A 17,827-nucleotide genomic window follows, 5' to 3' on the forward strand; every position below is an offset into this window, starting at 1 on the left:
AGGGAAGTTGAATGAACACTAAGGAAGTTGAATGAACACTAAGGGAAGTTGAATGAACACTAAGGGAAGTTGAATTAACATGACGGAAGTTAATTAACACTAGGGGAAGTTGAATTAACACTAGGGGAAGTTGAATTAACACTTGGGGAAGCTGAATTAACACTACGGAAGATGAATGAACACTAGGGGAATTTGACTTTTAATGTGACTATTAACTTCAACCATATCAACTCTGGCAAATATCCCCAACTCCAACCCCCATTTAACTTTTCAAATAGTTACAAATAGCACTTTTTTGTGTTAAAAACAACTCTGAAATATTTTACCCTGAAATTTTAACCCTCCAGTTTTTGCTGTGTATTTGCTTGTCTCCATGGAGATGTTATTTCATTGCCTGGAATGTTCCACAGTAGGATATTAAACATACTGTATCTTCCTTGCATTTGTTTAATTACAGGTGTTTTATAGCATAAAAATACCTTAAAAAACATGAATTCTAAACATGTGCAGGCTTGCTTCTCCATAGATCTGACCATTAACCCATCTCTATTGGGATTACCAAGTTTATTTCAGTAACTGTTATTAAGCCATTTTCAATTTTTATTCTTAATATTATAACAGCACCTTTTCAACAGCAAGGCTTTTCAAGGCATCCCCCAGGCTTTTAAAAGAAAAAAGTATTAACAATTTTGTAAGACTCCACAAAATATGCCAGTACATGTGTGTAAAATCCTTCAGTCGTCCAGGTAGAATCCATTGCAGAAGGACAAATTCAATTTGTCCGCTGGATAAAAGTTTATTTTGCTTGAATACGTTGCTTCTTCAGTTCAGTTAAAGAGGCTATTTTTGTTAAGAAAGAAAATCCTTTCTTGAACAGAAATGGAGGACTCAGACATCATCTGTCTCCCATCTGTAACTCCATCCTTAAATCAAAACAAACAGAAAACAACAACTGATATCCAGGTCAGGTCCAGGTTATGGAGCTGAATGATTCTGCTAATCAGACCCCACACTCAGAACAGATGAATAGGCCGAGCTAACAAACAGAAACTGTAAACAAGTAGGGTGTTATTTTCAGAGTAGTTTCAGTGTAGTTAGCTCCTCTCTTTAGGCAGATATAAGGAAGTGTCCACCAGCGTCTGACCAAAACTGAAGAAGCAGCTTGGATGAACCGTGACACATATTCAACCAAATAAACTTTTACCTTCTTGGGTTCTTTTTAAAGACAATACAGTAAAGTTTATTTACCTTGTTGACATGTTTCGGACCACTAGATCCTTTCACACACCTGGGACATCGGGCGATGGGAGGTGTGGTCAGTCTGAGCGACCTGCCGGGTCCATCAGGTCTGACCACGCCTACAGGAAGTAACAACAGCTGATATACGACACAGATCTGAAGATGCAGCAGCCGAAACATGTCAACAAGGTAAATCCACTTTACTGCACTGTCTTTAAAAAGAACCCAAGAAGTTAAAGTACAGAAGAAGACAGAATGAACATCTTTGCAAATAAACTTTTGTCCCGTTGACATATTGAATTACTCAAACTGTGAGATGCATATGGGTCCGGTCAAGTGGTAATGGAGGGAAACAGGGGCAGATTTTTTACATTCAAATAGCTCTTATTCAGAAACTAGAGGGACTATTGAAATAAGTAAAGTATCAGAATGTAGGAAAGAGTTACACTCCAACAGAGTAAAGTTAAACCTGTGATATTCTTTCAAGTTGTTGAAAAAATTTTTATAAACTCATGTCAGTAACAGAGGGAATGAAATATGCAGCACTTTTTGGTCAATAAATCCAAACAGTGATAACTCTTGGTTCTCACTTCCATATCCTTAACAAACTGGTTTGAATATTTGCTTCATATAGTTTTCTACCATATGGTACAAGATTAGGTTGAAAAACCTCTTATTTTTGAGTCATGAGATTTTTTATTAAGAAAGGTCATGGTAACGGAGGGAAAAGTAACGGAGGGAAAATTGTGCAAACAAGTAGAAGGTGCAGGATTTTACATCATTTGTCAGTTTTTTTCTTCTGAATACTTTAATATTACTTCAAAATGAAAGGAAACTATTTCTATAAAATATGTCAGTCCTTCCAAGCAAATTTTTATCATTTTAAATAGTTAAAAAAAATAAAAAATCATGAACCTTCATCAACAGTTCAAAGATGGAATAACACAAGATATGATGAAATACATCCATTTATTTACATGATTTGCAGGTCTTTGAAATTTGGGAAATAATTTTTGTTCCATGTTTCATACATGGTCTGTTTAAAACATATGGAACTTTAGAACCAAAAATGGTACAGAAAAAAGGTCAACAGTTTCATAAACTAGAGTACATATGTATCTGTTCAATACATTTTTATATCAGATGCATTAACTTGAATTTTTGGCCTTGCTGTTTACTTCTGCTTGACTGGGCCCATATCGTGAAAATATCGTATCGAGGGATTTTGATATCGTTACATGTTTACTTGTGACAAACAGCTCAGTCGTCCTCACATTGGTCCATCTGAGCGTCCAGTGTGAATGAGGCGTCTGCAGCTCTGGGCCCTGCAGCTTGTTTTGACGCCTTCAATAGTGGGAGCGAAACATAAAGGAAACAGAGGCCCCCAGGAGCCAATGAGGGACGGACGCACGGGCCCCGAGCTGAGAGAGAACGAGCCGCTATTCACACCACACACTGAAGGAATGAATGAGACCAACGGAAGAGTGTGGGACAGACTGAGAGAGGGGGAGGGGGCCGTAAGAGACAGAGAGATGAAGAGAGAGAGAGAGAGAGAGAGAAAGATGGATGGGGTGGGAAGAAGGGGGAGAGAGAGACAAAGAGAGAGGGAGACGGGGAGATGGAGAGAGAGAGAGAAGGAGGGAGAGAGGAGGGAGATGGAGAGAGACAAAGTAAGGGGAGGAAGGAGGAGAAGGCGAGAGAGAGAAGGATGAAAAGAGACAGGTAGATGCAAGAGACAAAGAGAAGAGAGATGAATATGGGGAGAAGGAGAGAGAGAAAAAGAGGGAGAGAGGGGAGAGAGACAATGAGAGAAGGGAGGAGAAGAGAGGGAGATGGAGAGAAATAGGAGGGTGCGAGAGAGGGGATGGAGAGAGACAAAGAGAAAAGAGAGAGGAAGGGGGGGATAGACAGAGAGAGAAGGAGGAAGAGAAACAGGGAGATGCCGAGAGACAAGTAGAGAAAAAAGAGTAAGAGGGGAAGATGGAGAGAGAGAAGCAGGGAGAGAGAGACAGGGGGATGGAGAGAGACAAAGAGAGAAGAGAGGGAGAGCGAGGGAGAGAGAGAAGAAGAGGGGGAGATGAAGAGAGACAAAGGAGAGGAAGGAGAGAGAGAAGGAAGGAGAGAGAAAGAGAGATGGCGAGAACAAAGAGAAGAGAGAGGAAGAGGGAGAGATAGAGAGCAAAAGAAGGAGGGAGAGGGAGACGGGAGGTAGAGAGAGACAATGAGAGAAGAGAGATGAAGAGAGAGAGAGAAGGAGGACGAAAGAGAGGGGAGACGGCGAGAGACAAAGAGAAGAGGGAGGAAGAGGGGCAGAAGGAGAGAGAAGGAGGGAGAGAGAAAGGGAGAAGGAGAGAGAGAAAAGGAGGAAGAGAGAAGAAGAGGGGAGAAGGAGAAAGAGAAAAGGAAGGAGAGAGAGAAGAAGAGGGGGAGATGGAGAGAGACAAAGGAGAGGAAGGAGGAGAGAGAGAGAGGGAGGGAGGGAGAGAGAGAGACAGACAGGTATATGGCAAGAGACAAAGAGAGAAGAGAGAGGAAAAGGGGGATAGACAGAGAGGGAAGGAGGGAGAGAAACAAGGAGATGCCAGAGAGACAAGGAGAGAGGAAGAAGGAGAGATAGAGAGAAAAGGAGAGAGAGAGAGACGGGAGATGGCGAGAGAGAAAGAGAAGAGAGAGGAACAGGGGGAGATAGACAGAGAGAGAAGGAGGGAGAGAAACAAGGAGATAGAACGAGAGAAAGAGGAGAGTGGAAGAGGGGAAGATGGAGAGAGAGAGAGAAGGAGGGAGAGAGGGGGGATAAAGAAAGAAGAGAAGAGAAGAGAAGAGAGAAAGACTGAGGAACAGCTGAGTTTGGGCAGAAACTTCAATACAGAACACCACAGGCCGGACCAGGAGTCAAACCCACAACCACCTTCTTCCACTCACAGGACCGGAGTTGGACTCGAGTGGGTAAATTGTCTTGCTCAAGGACACAACAACAGTCCGGACTCAGGTGAACACCGAACCAAATCTGTCTGACTTTTCCGAGGGTCCGTCAAACGCTTTTCTCCAGGGAGATGTTTTTGCTTTGTCCGGAATGTTTCACCGTATGGCATTAAACCTTTCTATCTTAAAGCGAACCGGACCAAGTTACAGGTCAGATCTGCGGAGAGGCGACCCCGCTCAGTCAGAATGTTGTTTCTCTAGATGCTTTTGAGCTATAAAAGCACCTGTAACTGAATAAATGTAAAGTAGAGCTGTTTAATGTCACACTGTGGAACATTCAAGGCAAAACAATGACATTCATAGAAACAGGTGACGGACACTCCACCAGAAAAGTTACACAATGCACCTTTAAAACTTAAACGCCAAAGAAATGTAGACTAATTGCAGTGTTGGGGAGTAACAGATTACATGTACCAGCGTTACGTAATCAGAGTACAATTTATGAGTAACTGTACTCAGTTACAGTTACTGTTTCAGTGAGTGGTAATTGGATTACAGTTACTTTGTTGAAATAAATTGATTACGTGGTGGTGTTTTCCTGTTTTCACATTTTGGGCTAAAACAGGACTAAAACCAGAACTAAACCAGGACTAAACCAGGTCTAAACCAGGACTAAACCTAGACTAAACCAGGGCTAAAACCAGGACTAAACCAGGTCTAAACCAGGACTAAACCAGGACTAAACCAGGACTAAACCAGGACTAAACCAGGACTAAACCTAGACTAAACTTGGACTAAAACCAGGACCAAAGCAGGACTAAACCAGAACTAAAATTAGGACTAAACCAGGAATAAAACTAGGACAAAAAACAGGTCTAAACCAGGACTAAACCAGGACTAAAACCAGGACAAAAACAGGTCTAAACCAGGACTAAACCCAGACTAACCAGGACTAAACCAGGACTAAAACCAGGACTAAACTAGGTCTAAACCAGGACTAAACCAGGACTAAAACCAGGACTAAACTAGGTCTAAACCAGGACTAAACCAGGACTAAAACCAGGACTAAACTAGGTCTAAACCAGGACTAAACCAGGACTAAAACTAGACTAAACTAGGACTAAAACCAGGACCAAAGCAGGACTAAACCAGAACTAAAATTAAGACTAAAACCAGGACAAAAAACAGGTCTAAAACAGGACTAAACTAGGACTAAAACCAGGACCAAAGCAGGACTAAACCAGAACTAAACCAGGTCTAAACAATATGATACCAGTAGGTGGACATACTTTAAGGCAGCAGTGATCTCATATAAAAATCATTTCTCTATCAATAATATTTTGAATCTGGTTAAGTAAAGTCTGGGTTTTTTATTCTCTTTTATCAGACAAAACATCTTATGTTCAGATTTCCTCGTCTTTGCTTCTCCACATCGAACAAAAGTCTGTTCATGGAGACTTGGGCTCAACAGACAATTTGAAGAGAACAAACAAGAATTTTCAGGATGTGGTTGGTACATTCATGTAGTTTTAAAAAAGCATGACAATATCAAGTAATCCAAAGTATTCAGATTACGTTACTCACTTTAAGTAATTTAATGGATTACATTACAAACTACATTTTGGGACATGTAATCTGTAATCTGTAGGGGAATACATTTTAAAAGTCACCCTCCCAACACTGACTAATTCCTTGCACTACACTATTGGCCTATAACACGATGTACCGAATCGAAGAGACTCGTTCAAAGTTGAAGGATGGAGGGAGAGAGAGAGAGAGGGAGGGAGGAGAGGGGGGGGACTGTTTGGAGAGGCAGAGGCGGGGGGAGGGGTCCGTGCGTCTCGCTGCCTGCTCCTCAGCCCCAGATGAGGAGAAGCCCGCTCCGCTCTTAACGCACCGCGCTCCTCTCCCGTCCGCTCGCCCTGCCCGCACGACACCGACCGACGCCGCACCGAGGACTACCAACCGACACCACCACCGACCACCGCACCTCTCTCTCTCTCCCCTCACCCCCGCTGCACCCGACGCCGATGGACCCCTAAAACCCCACCGCCATGGACGAGACGCGCGTGCTGGCTCGAGTCTAGACATCGCCGAACCGAATCTTACCGCGCTCGTTCTTTCAGCTGGACGACCTCAGCGAATCGGCGTGTTTTTTTTGCACCACTTTTTTTCTGGATTTGTGTTCACCTCGCTGACTCGCACGGAGGATGGAGAGAGGCGGGAGACTAGCGCTACTCGCGTGCGTCCTGGCGATGCACTTGATGCCGCTGGCTGTGCACGGTAAGACACTCCAAACGAGCATCCAGAAATACAAATAACAACCAAATTTACGCGCAGATCCACCGTTTCCAAAAAGCATTACGCACGCATTACGCTCAAACCATGACATTTTTTTTTATTTTTGAATTTTCCATTTTAATGCCAACATCTGCTCGTACGATTTTGAACACACAACCAAGGACGACACGTTTCCCAACACACAAAAATGACACTCGTTACGCATTTTTAATATTCCTTTGACTTGTCATCAAAACGCACGGATTTGACTTGATTTGTCTAGTCGAAATTTGTTCCAACGCTGCTTTGGATTCGACCACGAGTAAATCGAATCATGCCTTGCCCAATAACGCCTCATATTTTCAGTTGGATTTAATATATCAATGTCATTTTTAATATTTTTTTGGTTGGAACTGTGCCAAGCGGCAACCTTGCCAACCGCTTTATCAATTTGGCAACGTTGTCCAAATTTGGCACGCGTCTTTTTTTGGATCGTTTACGCAATAAAACTAGGTACAATTTTGGGTTGATTCTTCTCTCTCGGTGCAGCTTTCTTCTCGCAACAGTGTCCCTTGGGTGCAGCAGCGGTACGGTACAGAAAGGAGGTCAGTGAGGCTGCGTTTGTGGGTTAGGGAGACAGCGTTAAAACACCTTGCGATTTTAATTCATCCAGCGATCGTTCGGTGTCAAAGGTGACTGACAGGTGTGTGGACGTGCGAGGTGCAGTTTGAGTACGTTGTCGAACTGGGCATTTTAGGGTTTTTGTTGTAATTATTGGAGTTTTTTGGGGGGAGTAACGTGCGTTTTGTTCATTTGCATATGAAGAGATGGAGATATGGATAGGCTTTAGTTAGAACTGCTGTTCGGTTTCACTTATTTAAAGATTGGAAATTCGTGATGGTTGCGTAAAAGTGGAAATGGGGAGCTTAAGAAATGATTTTGACTCTTGTTGATAAAAGTGGGTCACGATAAAACGGTTCCATGATGCAGGAAAAACACGCAAACGCAAACTGTTCTGGTTCTATATTACGCAAAATTGACTCTTGTGAGCTTTAATCCATGTTATAATGTTGTTATTAACTCAAAAACAGACCTGGAGTTGTGTTTTGTTTCTGTTCTGCCTACATCTTCAAAGCTCAAAACGCTCTGTTCCAACTTGTGATGTCATGTAGTGGTAGTTTTCAAGTTAACAGCTCCTCTTTACCTTTTGTTCAGCAGAGATCAGCAATTCCAGCGCTTAAATGATCCAGTTGATTCTAGAGATGGTGTGTGGAGTTTAAAAACACAGTGAAGCACTTTTGTATCACCACATGACATCACAAAGTGGAGCGATGGAGTGTTTCAATTTGAGAGAAGAATTTATCTTATCTTGTGTGTTAAACGTGTGTGCATGGCAAAAAGCAATGTCTAGGAAAGTTAAAATGACGTAAATTAAGAACATTTTACTTTATTTGAGCAGATTCAACTTCAGAAGTAAAAATTTTAAGTGCAAAGAGTTGTTGTTTTTCATATTTTAAGTGTAGCAAGATGGATTTTCATATTTTAAGTACAAAAAGTCTTGTTCCACTGGCAGATAATTTTACTTGTCAAGTGAAATTTACTCAAATCATGATCCAACTTTCGGAATTCAAGCCATGTTAACTTGGCTAGATTTGAGTTTTTGCAGTGTGAATGAAATAAAACACAACTGCAGGTATGTTTTTGGTGGTTTTGATGAGGAAACTCCACACTGTGTAAGTTACAGAGTGTGTCAAAAACATTCTGGAGGTGGCGCATCACCTTCATGATTCTGTGGAAATGGATTTAAAACCATATTTTGGAACATTCCCTACGGAGACAGGTACATTTTACGTCGTAACGTGGAAGATTGTAGCATTAGGAACAGCATCACTATGGAAACAAGATGGAGGAGACTACCAAATAAGAGTTAGGTTTGTGGAGATGCAAGTCCGCTCAGAGTAAGAACGCATATTTTTAAATGCAATGAACACAACCAAAATGAAAACTCTACTCTTTTATTTTATCTAGTTTTTGTCTTTAAAGGTGCATTGTGTAACTTTTCCAATGAAGAGTCCCTCAAATGCTTTTTTCCAACCTGTTTATCTTCATGGAAACTAAACCAGACCAAGTTACAGGTCAGATCTGTGCAGAGGCGACCCTGATAACAGTCAGAACACTTGTTTTTCAAGGTATTTTTGAGCTATAAAACCACCTGTAACTGAATAACTGTAAAGTAGATTAAGATGTTTAATGTCACACTGTGGAACATTCCAGGCAGAGCAATGACACATCCATACAAACAAGCAGGTGACGGACCCAACCAAAAAAGTTACACAGTGTACCTTTAAGTATCATATTGTACTATTTTCTGATTTATGTTATAATGTTGTTTCCTCATCACAAACATACAGAAGCCGAGAGGCGTCACAACAAACACAAACGCCGCAACAAATACAAATGCGACAACACAACAAAAAGCCACAACACACCAAAAAAAGCCACAACGGAAATGACCGCGGGACTCTATTTTAATGTAAACGCCACAACGCAAACGCTGCAACACATTAAAAAGCCACAACACATCAAAAAGCCACAACAGAAGTGACCACGGGACTCTATTTTCCGACGGACCGATCAAGCGGCAAGTGAAGAAGAAGAACTACAACGTGAAACGAATAATGATAAAACAATAAATTACTTTTACTTACGTTTCCAATTTCTCCGTTCCTTTACTTTTCATGTTGTAGTTCTTCTTCTTCACTTGCCGCTTGATCGGTCCGTCGGAAAATAGAGTCCCACAGCTTTTTAATGTGTTGTGGCTTTTTAATGTGTTGCGGTATTTGCTTTTGTGTTCTGGCGTTTGTATTTGTTGCGGCGTTTGCATTAAAGTACAGTCCCGCGGTCATTTCCGTTGTGGCTTTTTTTGTGTGTTGTGGCTTTTTGTTGTGTTGTCGCATTTGTATTTGTTGCGACGTTTGCGTTTGTTGTGACCCCTCTCGGCTTCCGTACAAACATGTACTTGCAGTAGTTTCACTCACACGCTTAACACAACCCCTGAAGATTTAGGCTGAGTTCTTCTGTCAAACTGAAAACACTGTGCTCCACTGTGTTTTTAAACACCATACACCTTCACTAGAATCATTTGGATAATTTCAGTGCTGGGATTGCCAATCTCTACTGAACAAAAGGTGAAAGAAGCTAAGAAGTTAACTTGTAAACTACTGCTTCATGATATTACAAGGTGGAACAGAGCATTTTGAGCTCTGGAGGTGTAGATAGATTAATAATAAAGGAAAACTCAAACATGTGTGAACTCCAGGTCTGTTTTTGAGGAGGTAACAACATAATAACATGACTTAAATCTCACAAGAGTCAGTTTTGTGTAATAACTGTAGCTGTCAGTTCTGTGGGGGGGTACATTAGGGGGGGTTCTATAGGGGTACGACTGGCATCAGCCCCTGAATTAGGTCATAATGGAGATTTGAGCTTCATGGGCCTTTGTTGTCTGGCCCTGTCTCAACAAAGAACTCACAGCTTACATAAGAGTCATATCCAAATCACAATAGCGCCGTTACGATACATTTAAAACTCAATTATAACGCTGAAGAACTGACACGATTCTGATTACGATACCACCCTGAAGATAAAAATACTCCTTTTTGAGTAAAATATCTGCACTTTCTTTATCTTAGCATGAGGTCTTTATATTTGTTCTTAAGAAGCTCAAAATGACACTAAAAACAGTTTGGGAAAGCTCAGATTTTGTCCTGTAATGGTGATTTATTTATTTATTTATTGTATCATGTATCAATTCTTGCTTTATTATTATTTATTAGTTTTAATATTGATTTGTATCTGATATTCTGACAACACTAAAATACAACGCAAAAACTGCAACAGATTTTTTTATATTTAACTTTTATTTAAAGGTGCATTGCGTAACTTTTCTGGTAGAGGGTCCTGTCACCTACTTGTTTCTATAGATATGTCGTTTCTCTGCTTGAAATGTTCCACAGTATGACATTAAACAGCTTCACCTCATTTTTTTCCAATTGCAGGTGGTTTTATAGCATTACAAAAACAGGGATTCTGACTGTGAGCGGGGTCGCCTCTCTACAGATGTGACCAGTAACTTGGTGTGGAAGATAGAATATTGTTTCACAGTATGGTATTAAACCTTTCTATCTTCATGGAGACCAAACCAGACCAAGTTACAGGTCAGATCTGTGGAGAAGCAACCCCACTTACAGTCAGAATCCATGTTTTTCTAAGTATTTTTGAGCTACAAATTGAGCTGTAATTGAATAAATATAAGGTCGATCTGTTTAATGTCATACTGTGGAACATTCTAGACAAAGAAATAACATGTCCATGGAGAAAAGCATTTGACGGACAAGTCCAGAAAAGTCGCACAATGCACCTTTAACAAATTCCCAGTGAGAATAGTTTGAGACATCACCGCACATGTGGTTGGCTAAAACTCATAATGTGCCATATGTGCACATCTGGACCTCTGCACACTGACCTGGACCTGTCCTGAACTACAGTCTATTTTTAACCAGGGTTTATCCACCAGGGAAGTGCGAGGATTAAAGGTGCTCTGTCTGATTTTTACTGTTTTTAAACATGGAAAACAGAAAGAGTTCATTTTACTTACTTCGCCCTCACTTACCTTATGCATTCTGTGTACTTTTTAGTGCTTTTCACAATTTCCCAGAACAGAGTCACAGTAAAGCTATCAACAACTAGCATGCTAATGTTGACTTCCTGATTCTGAGATGATAAAATGTTTGATTATCAGACAGTAAAATGTTTTATAATGATGCAGACAACACACAGTGGACGTATTTTGACCTCAGAAGCAGTTTATACAATATATCTACTGGTATATTTTAAATGACAATCTTTTCTCAAATACATGGGAAAAAAAAACAGCTTCAGGCCCCACATAAAATCCATTCATCGCTATTGTCATATACATAATGGTCTGGACAGCAGTAGTAGCAGCAGTAGTAGTACTAGTAGTTATTATTAATGTTGCAGTAGCGGTAGTCGCAATAGAAGTTGTAGTAGTAGTAGACATAGTTGTAATAGTAGTTGTACTAGCAGTGGCAATAGTAACTGCAGAAGTAGTAGTAGTAGTAGCAGCACTTGTAGTGGTAGTAACAATAACTATTAGAAGCAACAACAGCATACCAGTGGTTGCAGTTACAGTAATAGTAGTAGTAGTAGTAGTAGTAGTAGTAGTAGTAGTAGTAGTAGTAGCAGCAGCAGCAGCAGCAGCTCTTGTAGCAGTACCAATAGTAGCAGCAGTTGTGGTAGTAGTAGTAGCAAGAGTAGCTGTAGTAGCAACAGTAGCAGTAACCAAAGAAGTAGTAGTAGTAACAGCAGCAACTGTACTAGTAACAATAAGCAGTAGCAATAACAGAAATACAAATAGTAGTAGTCATAATAGTAACAGCAGTAGTAGTAGCAGTTGTAGTAATAGCTGTAGTAGCAATAGTAGTAGTAGTAGTAGTAGCCCTAGAAGTTATAATAGTAGTAGTAGTAGCAGCAGCAACTGTAGTAATAACAATCAGCTGTAACAATAGCAGCAATACAAATAGTAGCAGTTGTGGTAGTAGTTGTAGTAGCAAAAGTAGCGGTAGTAGTATTGACAATAGTAGTGGTAGTAGTAGTAATAGCAATAGTAGTGAAAGTAGTTGTAGTAGCAAAAATAGTGGTAGTAGTATTGGCAATAGTAGTGGTAGTAGGAGTAGTAGTAGTAGCAATAGTAGTAGTAGTAGTAGTAGTAGCAATAGTAGTAGTAGTAGTAGCAATAGTAGTGATAGTAGTTGAAGCAATAGTAGTGGTAGTAGTAGTAATAGCAATAGTAGTGATAGTAGTTGTAGTAGCAAAAGTAGTGGTAGTAGTATTGGCAATAGTAGTGGTAGTAGGTAGTAGTAGTAGCAATAGTAGTAGTAGTTGTAGTAGCAATGGTAGTGATAGTGTTTGAAGCAATAGTAGTGATAGTAGTTGTAGTAGAAAAAGTAGTGGTAGTAGTATTGGCAATAGTAGTGGTAGTAGTAGTAGTAGTAGCAATACTAGTAGTAGTTGTAGTAGCAATAGTAGGGGTAGTAGTAGTAGCAATAGTAGTAGTAACAATAATAGTTGTAGAAGTAGTAGCAATAGTAGTAGTAACAAGAATAGTTGTAGTAGTAGTAGCAATAGTAGTAGTAGTAGTAATTATAGTGGTAATGGCCTCCACATAAATTCCTTCTTTACTTGGCATTTCCATATATATAATGGTATATATATATAATGGTATAGAAAGACATTCCCACACCATAAATTCTACCCCAAAATATAATGGCATACCACTAAAAAATAGATATATAATTGATATAAAGGCATGGGGAAGGGCCAGCTCTGGTCTGGTACAGCTGAAAGAAACAAAAAACAAGCGAGTGAAAAATGGTGGACTTGTGTTTGGTGTAAAGAGCCTCCCCCCGCGCGGCACAAAGACGAGGATTAGGGACGATCTGCTGAATAATTCATGAGGGGAGCAGACCCACATTCTCATACACAGACAGGGGGAGGAGGGAAAGTAGGGAGGGAGGGGGTCTGGGTGGGATCGTTCACTTCAGCGTGTGTAGGAACTGTCCACAATATTTACCAGCCAGTCCATTCTACATTCTGTTTGAATCCAGAAAAATCCAAAAATCCATCTACACTCGAGATGATCCGACCACAGCCCTAATTTGTATCACGTGGCTTTCAAATTCAGAAGACATCGCTTGAAAATTCTCACACCGTTCAGAACAAAATATATGACTTGTTTTACCTGAGATGGGTCATAGTTTGTGCTTTGATTGTTGATTCCAGAAAAATCCGTGCTTGTTCTCAGTTTTTTCTAGGAGTGTAAGAAAAATCGATTCATTACTTGCGTTCACTGTTCTCTAGGGATGTACCAATAACCAGTGTATAAAAGTAACAAATTACTGTAATGCATTGCTTTTTGCTGTAAAGCAGTAATGTTCGGCATTACAGGGAAAAAATGGTAATAGTTTACTCGGTACAAATGTCAGTAATGCGTGTTACAATGCTTTTTTAACCTGGATTGAAGTGATAGGTTTTTCATTTTTCTTCATACAAATTCTCTAAAATCACCGCGATATCAGCAGCGGTGAACCGCTGGAGGTGCCCCTGGATAGACTGTCCGGTGACCGCGAGCAAAAGGACCGGCGCAGAACTCCACGCTCCATGGGGCTATCAGGGGCGGTCATAGATGCCAAGTTCTAGTCCAAGATTAGTCCTGGTTTAGTCTTGGTTTAGACCTGGTTTAATTCTGGTTTAGACCTGGTTTAGTCCTGGTTCAGTCCTCCGTTCAGTCCTGGTTTAGTCCTAGTTCAGTACTGGTTTAGACCTGGTTCAATCCATATACAGCGCCAAAGTTCAGCATCTTCGCTCAATTATTTTGGTGAGAGTAACTTAAAAGTGCTGCAATAGTCGTGTAATGTCTTACATTTTAAATACAGTAATATTGTAATGTAACAAATTAATTTGAAATTACACTAACAAGTAATAATAAATAACGCATTACAGTTTTACTGGCCCAACAGTGCCAATAACTGAAATATTGTGATATCGTATGAAAAGGAGGCCCCGAGGAAGCCCCAGGACACGCTGGAGGGACTATGTCTCTGCGGGCCTGGGAATACCTTGGGGTTCTCCCGGAGGAGCTGGAAGTGTCCGGGGTGAATGAAGTCTGGGAGTCCCTGCGTAGACTTCCCCGGATAAGAGGAAGGGAATGAACGGATGGATAGATGGACGTATCATCAAAACTCTCACAATAATATCGTGGGCCATCACAATATAACGAATGTCAAGTTTCTTTGCTTAAATTTATTGTTGTGGTGCAACTTCAACAAAAAAAACAAAAAAAACAAAAAAAACTAAGAGAACTACATAGACCATGATCCTTTGCTGTTTCAGTCCAGATGAAATCTTAAGTGTTTGCATTATGACATAAAAGTAGTATATGCAGTCTTATCAGCGACCACAAAATATTGAAATAAATATTGTACCGTGACATGTGTATTGTGAAAATATCGTACAGAGAGATTTGGATATCGTTACATTTAGACTGTTCTCATATTTCATACAATTTTGTTCTCCTGAAGGTGTAGTTGATGGTAATTATTGTGAAGTAATTAGAAGTCATTATTGATAAATCACAATATACCATCCATTATTTTAGTATCGGGATATATCGTGATATATCAACTTGTGAGATGCATATCATGATGTGGATCATATGGTCAGACTCAAGACAATGCACACCCCTAATTAGTTTCTGTAGATTTTACTCTTTTTTTACATGTACGCAGCCATTTGTTTTTGTTTGTTTTTGGCTCAAACGGAGCTTACGTTTCTTTCCTGTGAAATCAGGGAGACAGGACACAGCTCCAGATCCACTCGTGTGGTTCTGGCGGGAGACATAATCACAATGTCTGTCAGATGTGTTGTGTTCACATGATGTCACAGTGTTGGAAAAGTCTTAAAGTATAACACACTGAGCTTGTGGACAGGTTGGTTTTATGTTTTGTGTAAACTGTGGTCATTTCTCAGTTGACGTCTCGTGAACCCTTGCTGGCGAATCCCTTTATTTGTGCACAACAGGCAAAAAAAACAACAACCCTCTTGCTAGTCTTGATCAAGCACAGATCTGGAGATGTTTTGGTAGTAGCGGCAAGTTCTAAATCTGCAGTAGTGTGTCCGGTCTACCACAGGTAAAACTATGAATGAAATGCTGATAGTTTATTTAGTTTGGAGATAAAATAAAGATGAGAGTGTCTTGTGGGAGTCTTAGAGGAAACAGAGGAGCGTGTCAGGAGCAGGACGAGCAGGAGGAACAGGAGGGTGAGTCCAGCTGTGCACATCTGGACCTCAGCTCTGACCCAAACCTGTCCCAAACCAGAGGCTATTTTTAAACAGCAGGCTTTAATCACCAGGGAACAGCAGGATTAAACTCAGGCTGGAGCATTTATCTGGTCAGTACATTACATTACACCACCAGGCCAAATTACTGGTCAGATCTGTGAAAAGGCGACCCTGCTCTCAGAAAGAATGCATGTTTTTTATGGTATTTGGCAAGACTAAACTAGAGCAGCAGGTACACATAGAGGAAAGTGAGTGCAGTTATTTGAATGACAATAAGCCTGTGACTTTAGGCTTATAATTATTTTGGTGTTTGGCTTAATTGGTTTGGTTTTGATCATTTTCAAAGATTTGGACACAGAACACACACACTTATTCAGTACTGTATGAAGATGTGAGTCTGGTCCAGAGTCCTGCACTGGGTACGGGCAAATAGTTAGTGAAACGGGCGGGTTTTAATGTTCCGGAATTTTACGGGTGGGTATATGAGTGATTACACATGGGCGGGTCAGGACTAAATCAGGACTAAACCAGGACTACACCAGGACTAATCTTGGACTTAAGAGACAGAGAAATCCCAGAGTGAGAGAGAAAGCGCAATAGGGCGACGGCTGCACTTACCTCTGTGCACGCGAAGATCTGCTGCTGTACTTTCGGGTGTGGTCACCCGACAGTTTACGTGGGCGCAACTCCGAGCCCCGTCCTGACAGTGAGTCCTGGTTTAGTTCTAGTTTAGTCCTGTTTTAGTCCTAGTTCAGTCCTGGTTTAGTCCTCCTGGTTCTGTTCTGGAATCAGCCCTGGGTTAGTCCTGGGTTAGTCCTAGGTTAGTCCTGGGTTAGTCCTGGGGTTAGTCCTGGGTTAGTCCCGGTTCAGTCTGTGGCATGTCCCGCATCTCGATCAAGGTTTCTTATGCTCAGTAAATAAAGCCTGTGAAGTGATGACATATTTTTGACAGTCAAGTCGCGTCTGTGAATTCGTGTTGGTACTGAAGAAAGTGTAATCATTTCATTTCATTTCGTGATTTAAATTTTTGAAGTCATATGTGCATATGCGTGTGTTTGTGTGTGTGCGTGTGTGCATATGAGTGTGTGTGTGTGTGCGTGTGTACATATGCGTTTGTGTCCACATGTGTGTGTGCGTTTGTGTGCATACGTGTGTGTGTGTGTGCACGTGTATGTGTCTGTGTGCACGGGGGGGATAGACAGGCTATTCGGATGATTTACTGCTGACTTGTATTATTACTAGTTAATTTGGATATTGAAAATAAGTTTAGTGTGTGTTGGAGGTTTGCCTCAAATCCCCACTCAAGTGGGAGCAGGCCAAGCTACACCCACGCCCCACCTGCTGATCTGAACGCTCCCCCTCCCTGATATATGTGTACATGTGCATCCATTCACACACACACATGCATGCACGCACCTACCTGCACAGGAACGTACACACATACACACGAGCCTGCACACACACTCACACATTCACACACATGAACCCACATTCATCCCTGGTTGACTTGTGATGCATTAAAAAGTTGGGTGTGATGCATTAAAAGTATCAGGGAGGTTTAAAACGATAGATGACCAATGAGCTCTTTCTCTTCTTTGCTCGTGTCACTGAAATAAAGACACCTGATCATGTTTGGTTCTGACTCGAGAAGTGACAAAGGGACGGCAGTGACCAGACTGATATCCGTCTGTATGTAAAAACAGAGATATAAGTCTGGACTGGCCAGACTAGTTGCTTGTTGCTTTCTGAAAAATTGTTTTTTAGTCATAAGCAACAGCAGTTTGAATCAGCCATTCGTAACATACCAAATTTGACAGCAATATTTAGGTCAATAATCCTGACTCCAACAGACCAGGGGGAGAATCTGGTCGTCCTTTGTTCAATGAAGCTTAGGTTTAGTCTGGTTAAACTCAGGTGGATGTTGATTAAAGCAGATCTGGCTCGTGGTCTGCTGTCTGACCTTGGGCCAAACGATGACCATCACCACTAATCTGCTCACCACCTCCAGTCTACCCCCTGCTCCTCCTCCTCGCTCCCCTCCCCCCACAAAGGTGCTTCTACAGGGGGCTGCCTCTGCTTGGTCTGCTTGGATTTACAATTTGACACACCTTTACAGCTCCTGGTTCATATTTGAGTCTAATTAGGGTTGTCAGAAGTATCAAAAGTAAGATACTAATCGATATTTAAAGGTACACTGTGTAACTTTTTGGTTGGGGGTCTGCTCTGCCTGCAGTGTGACATTAAACATCTCTACCTTACATTTATTTAATTACAGGTGGTTTTGCTGCTCAGAAATGACTGTGAGCGGACTCGCCTCTCCACAGATCTAATTTGTGGCATGGTCTGGTCTTGTAATTTGCTCTGGTTTGGTCTCATGAACATAGAAAGGTTTGATTCCATACTGTGAGACATTCAAGACAAAGCAATAACATCTCCACGGAGAAAAGCTTTTGACGGACTCTCC

At 41.1% G+C, this 17,827-nt stretch overlaps 1 protein-coding gene across 1 annotated transcript in view; it reads left to right on the forward strand.

The window, feature by feature from the left end:
* The first annotated feature begins 6,373 nt into the window (after nt 1-6,373).
* The window catches only part of cspg5a (chondroitin sulfate proteoglycan 5a), a 94,164-nt gene continuing 82,710 nt past the window's right edge, over nt 6,374-17,827 (forward strand). Inside the window, exon 1 of the mRNA XM_020935790.2 lies at nt 6,374-6,444. Coding sequence (XP_020791449.1) covers nt 6,417-6,444 — 28 coding nt within the window. The 5' untranslated portion in view covers nt 6,374-6,416. The remainder of the gene's footprint in view (nt 6,445-17,827) is intronic.

Source organism: Boleophthalmus pectinirostris, unplaced genomic scaffold (genome assembly GCF_026225935.1).
Source record: "Boleophthalmus pectinirostris isolate CB_2022bp ecotype Guang Dong unplaced genomic scaffold, ASM2622593v1 HiC_scaffold_6, whole genome shotgun sequence".
NCBI classification, from domain to species: domain Eukaryota; kingdom Metazoa; phylum Chordata; class Actinopteri; order Gobiiformes; family Gobiidae; genus Boleophthalmus; species Boleophthalmus pectinirostris.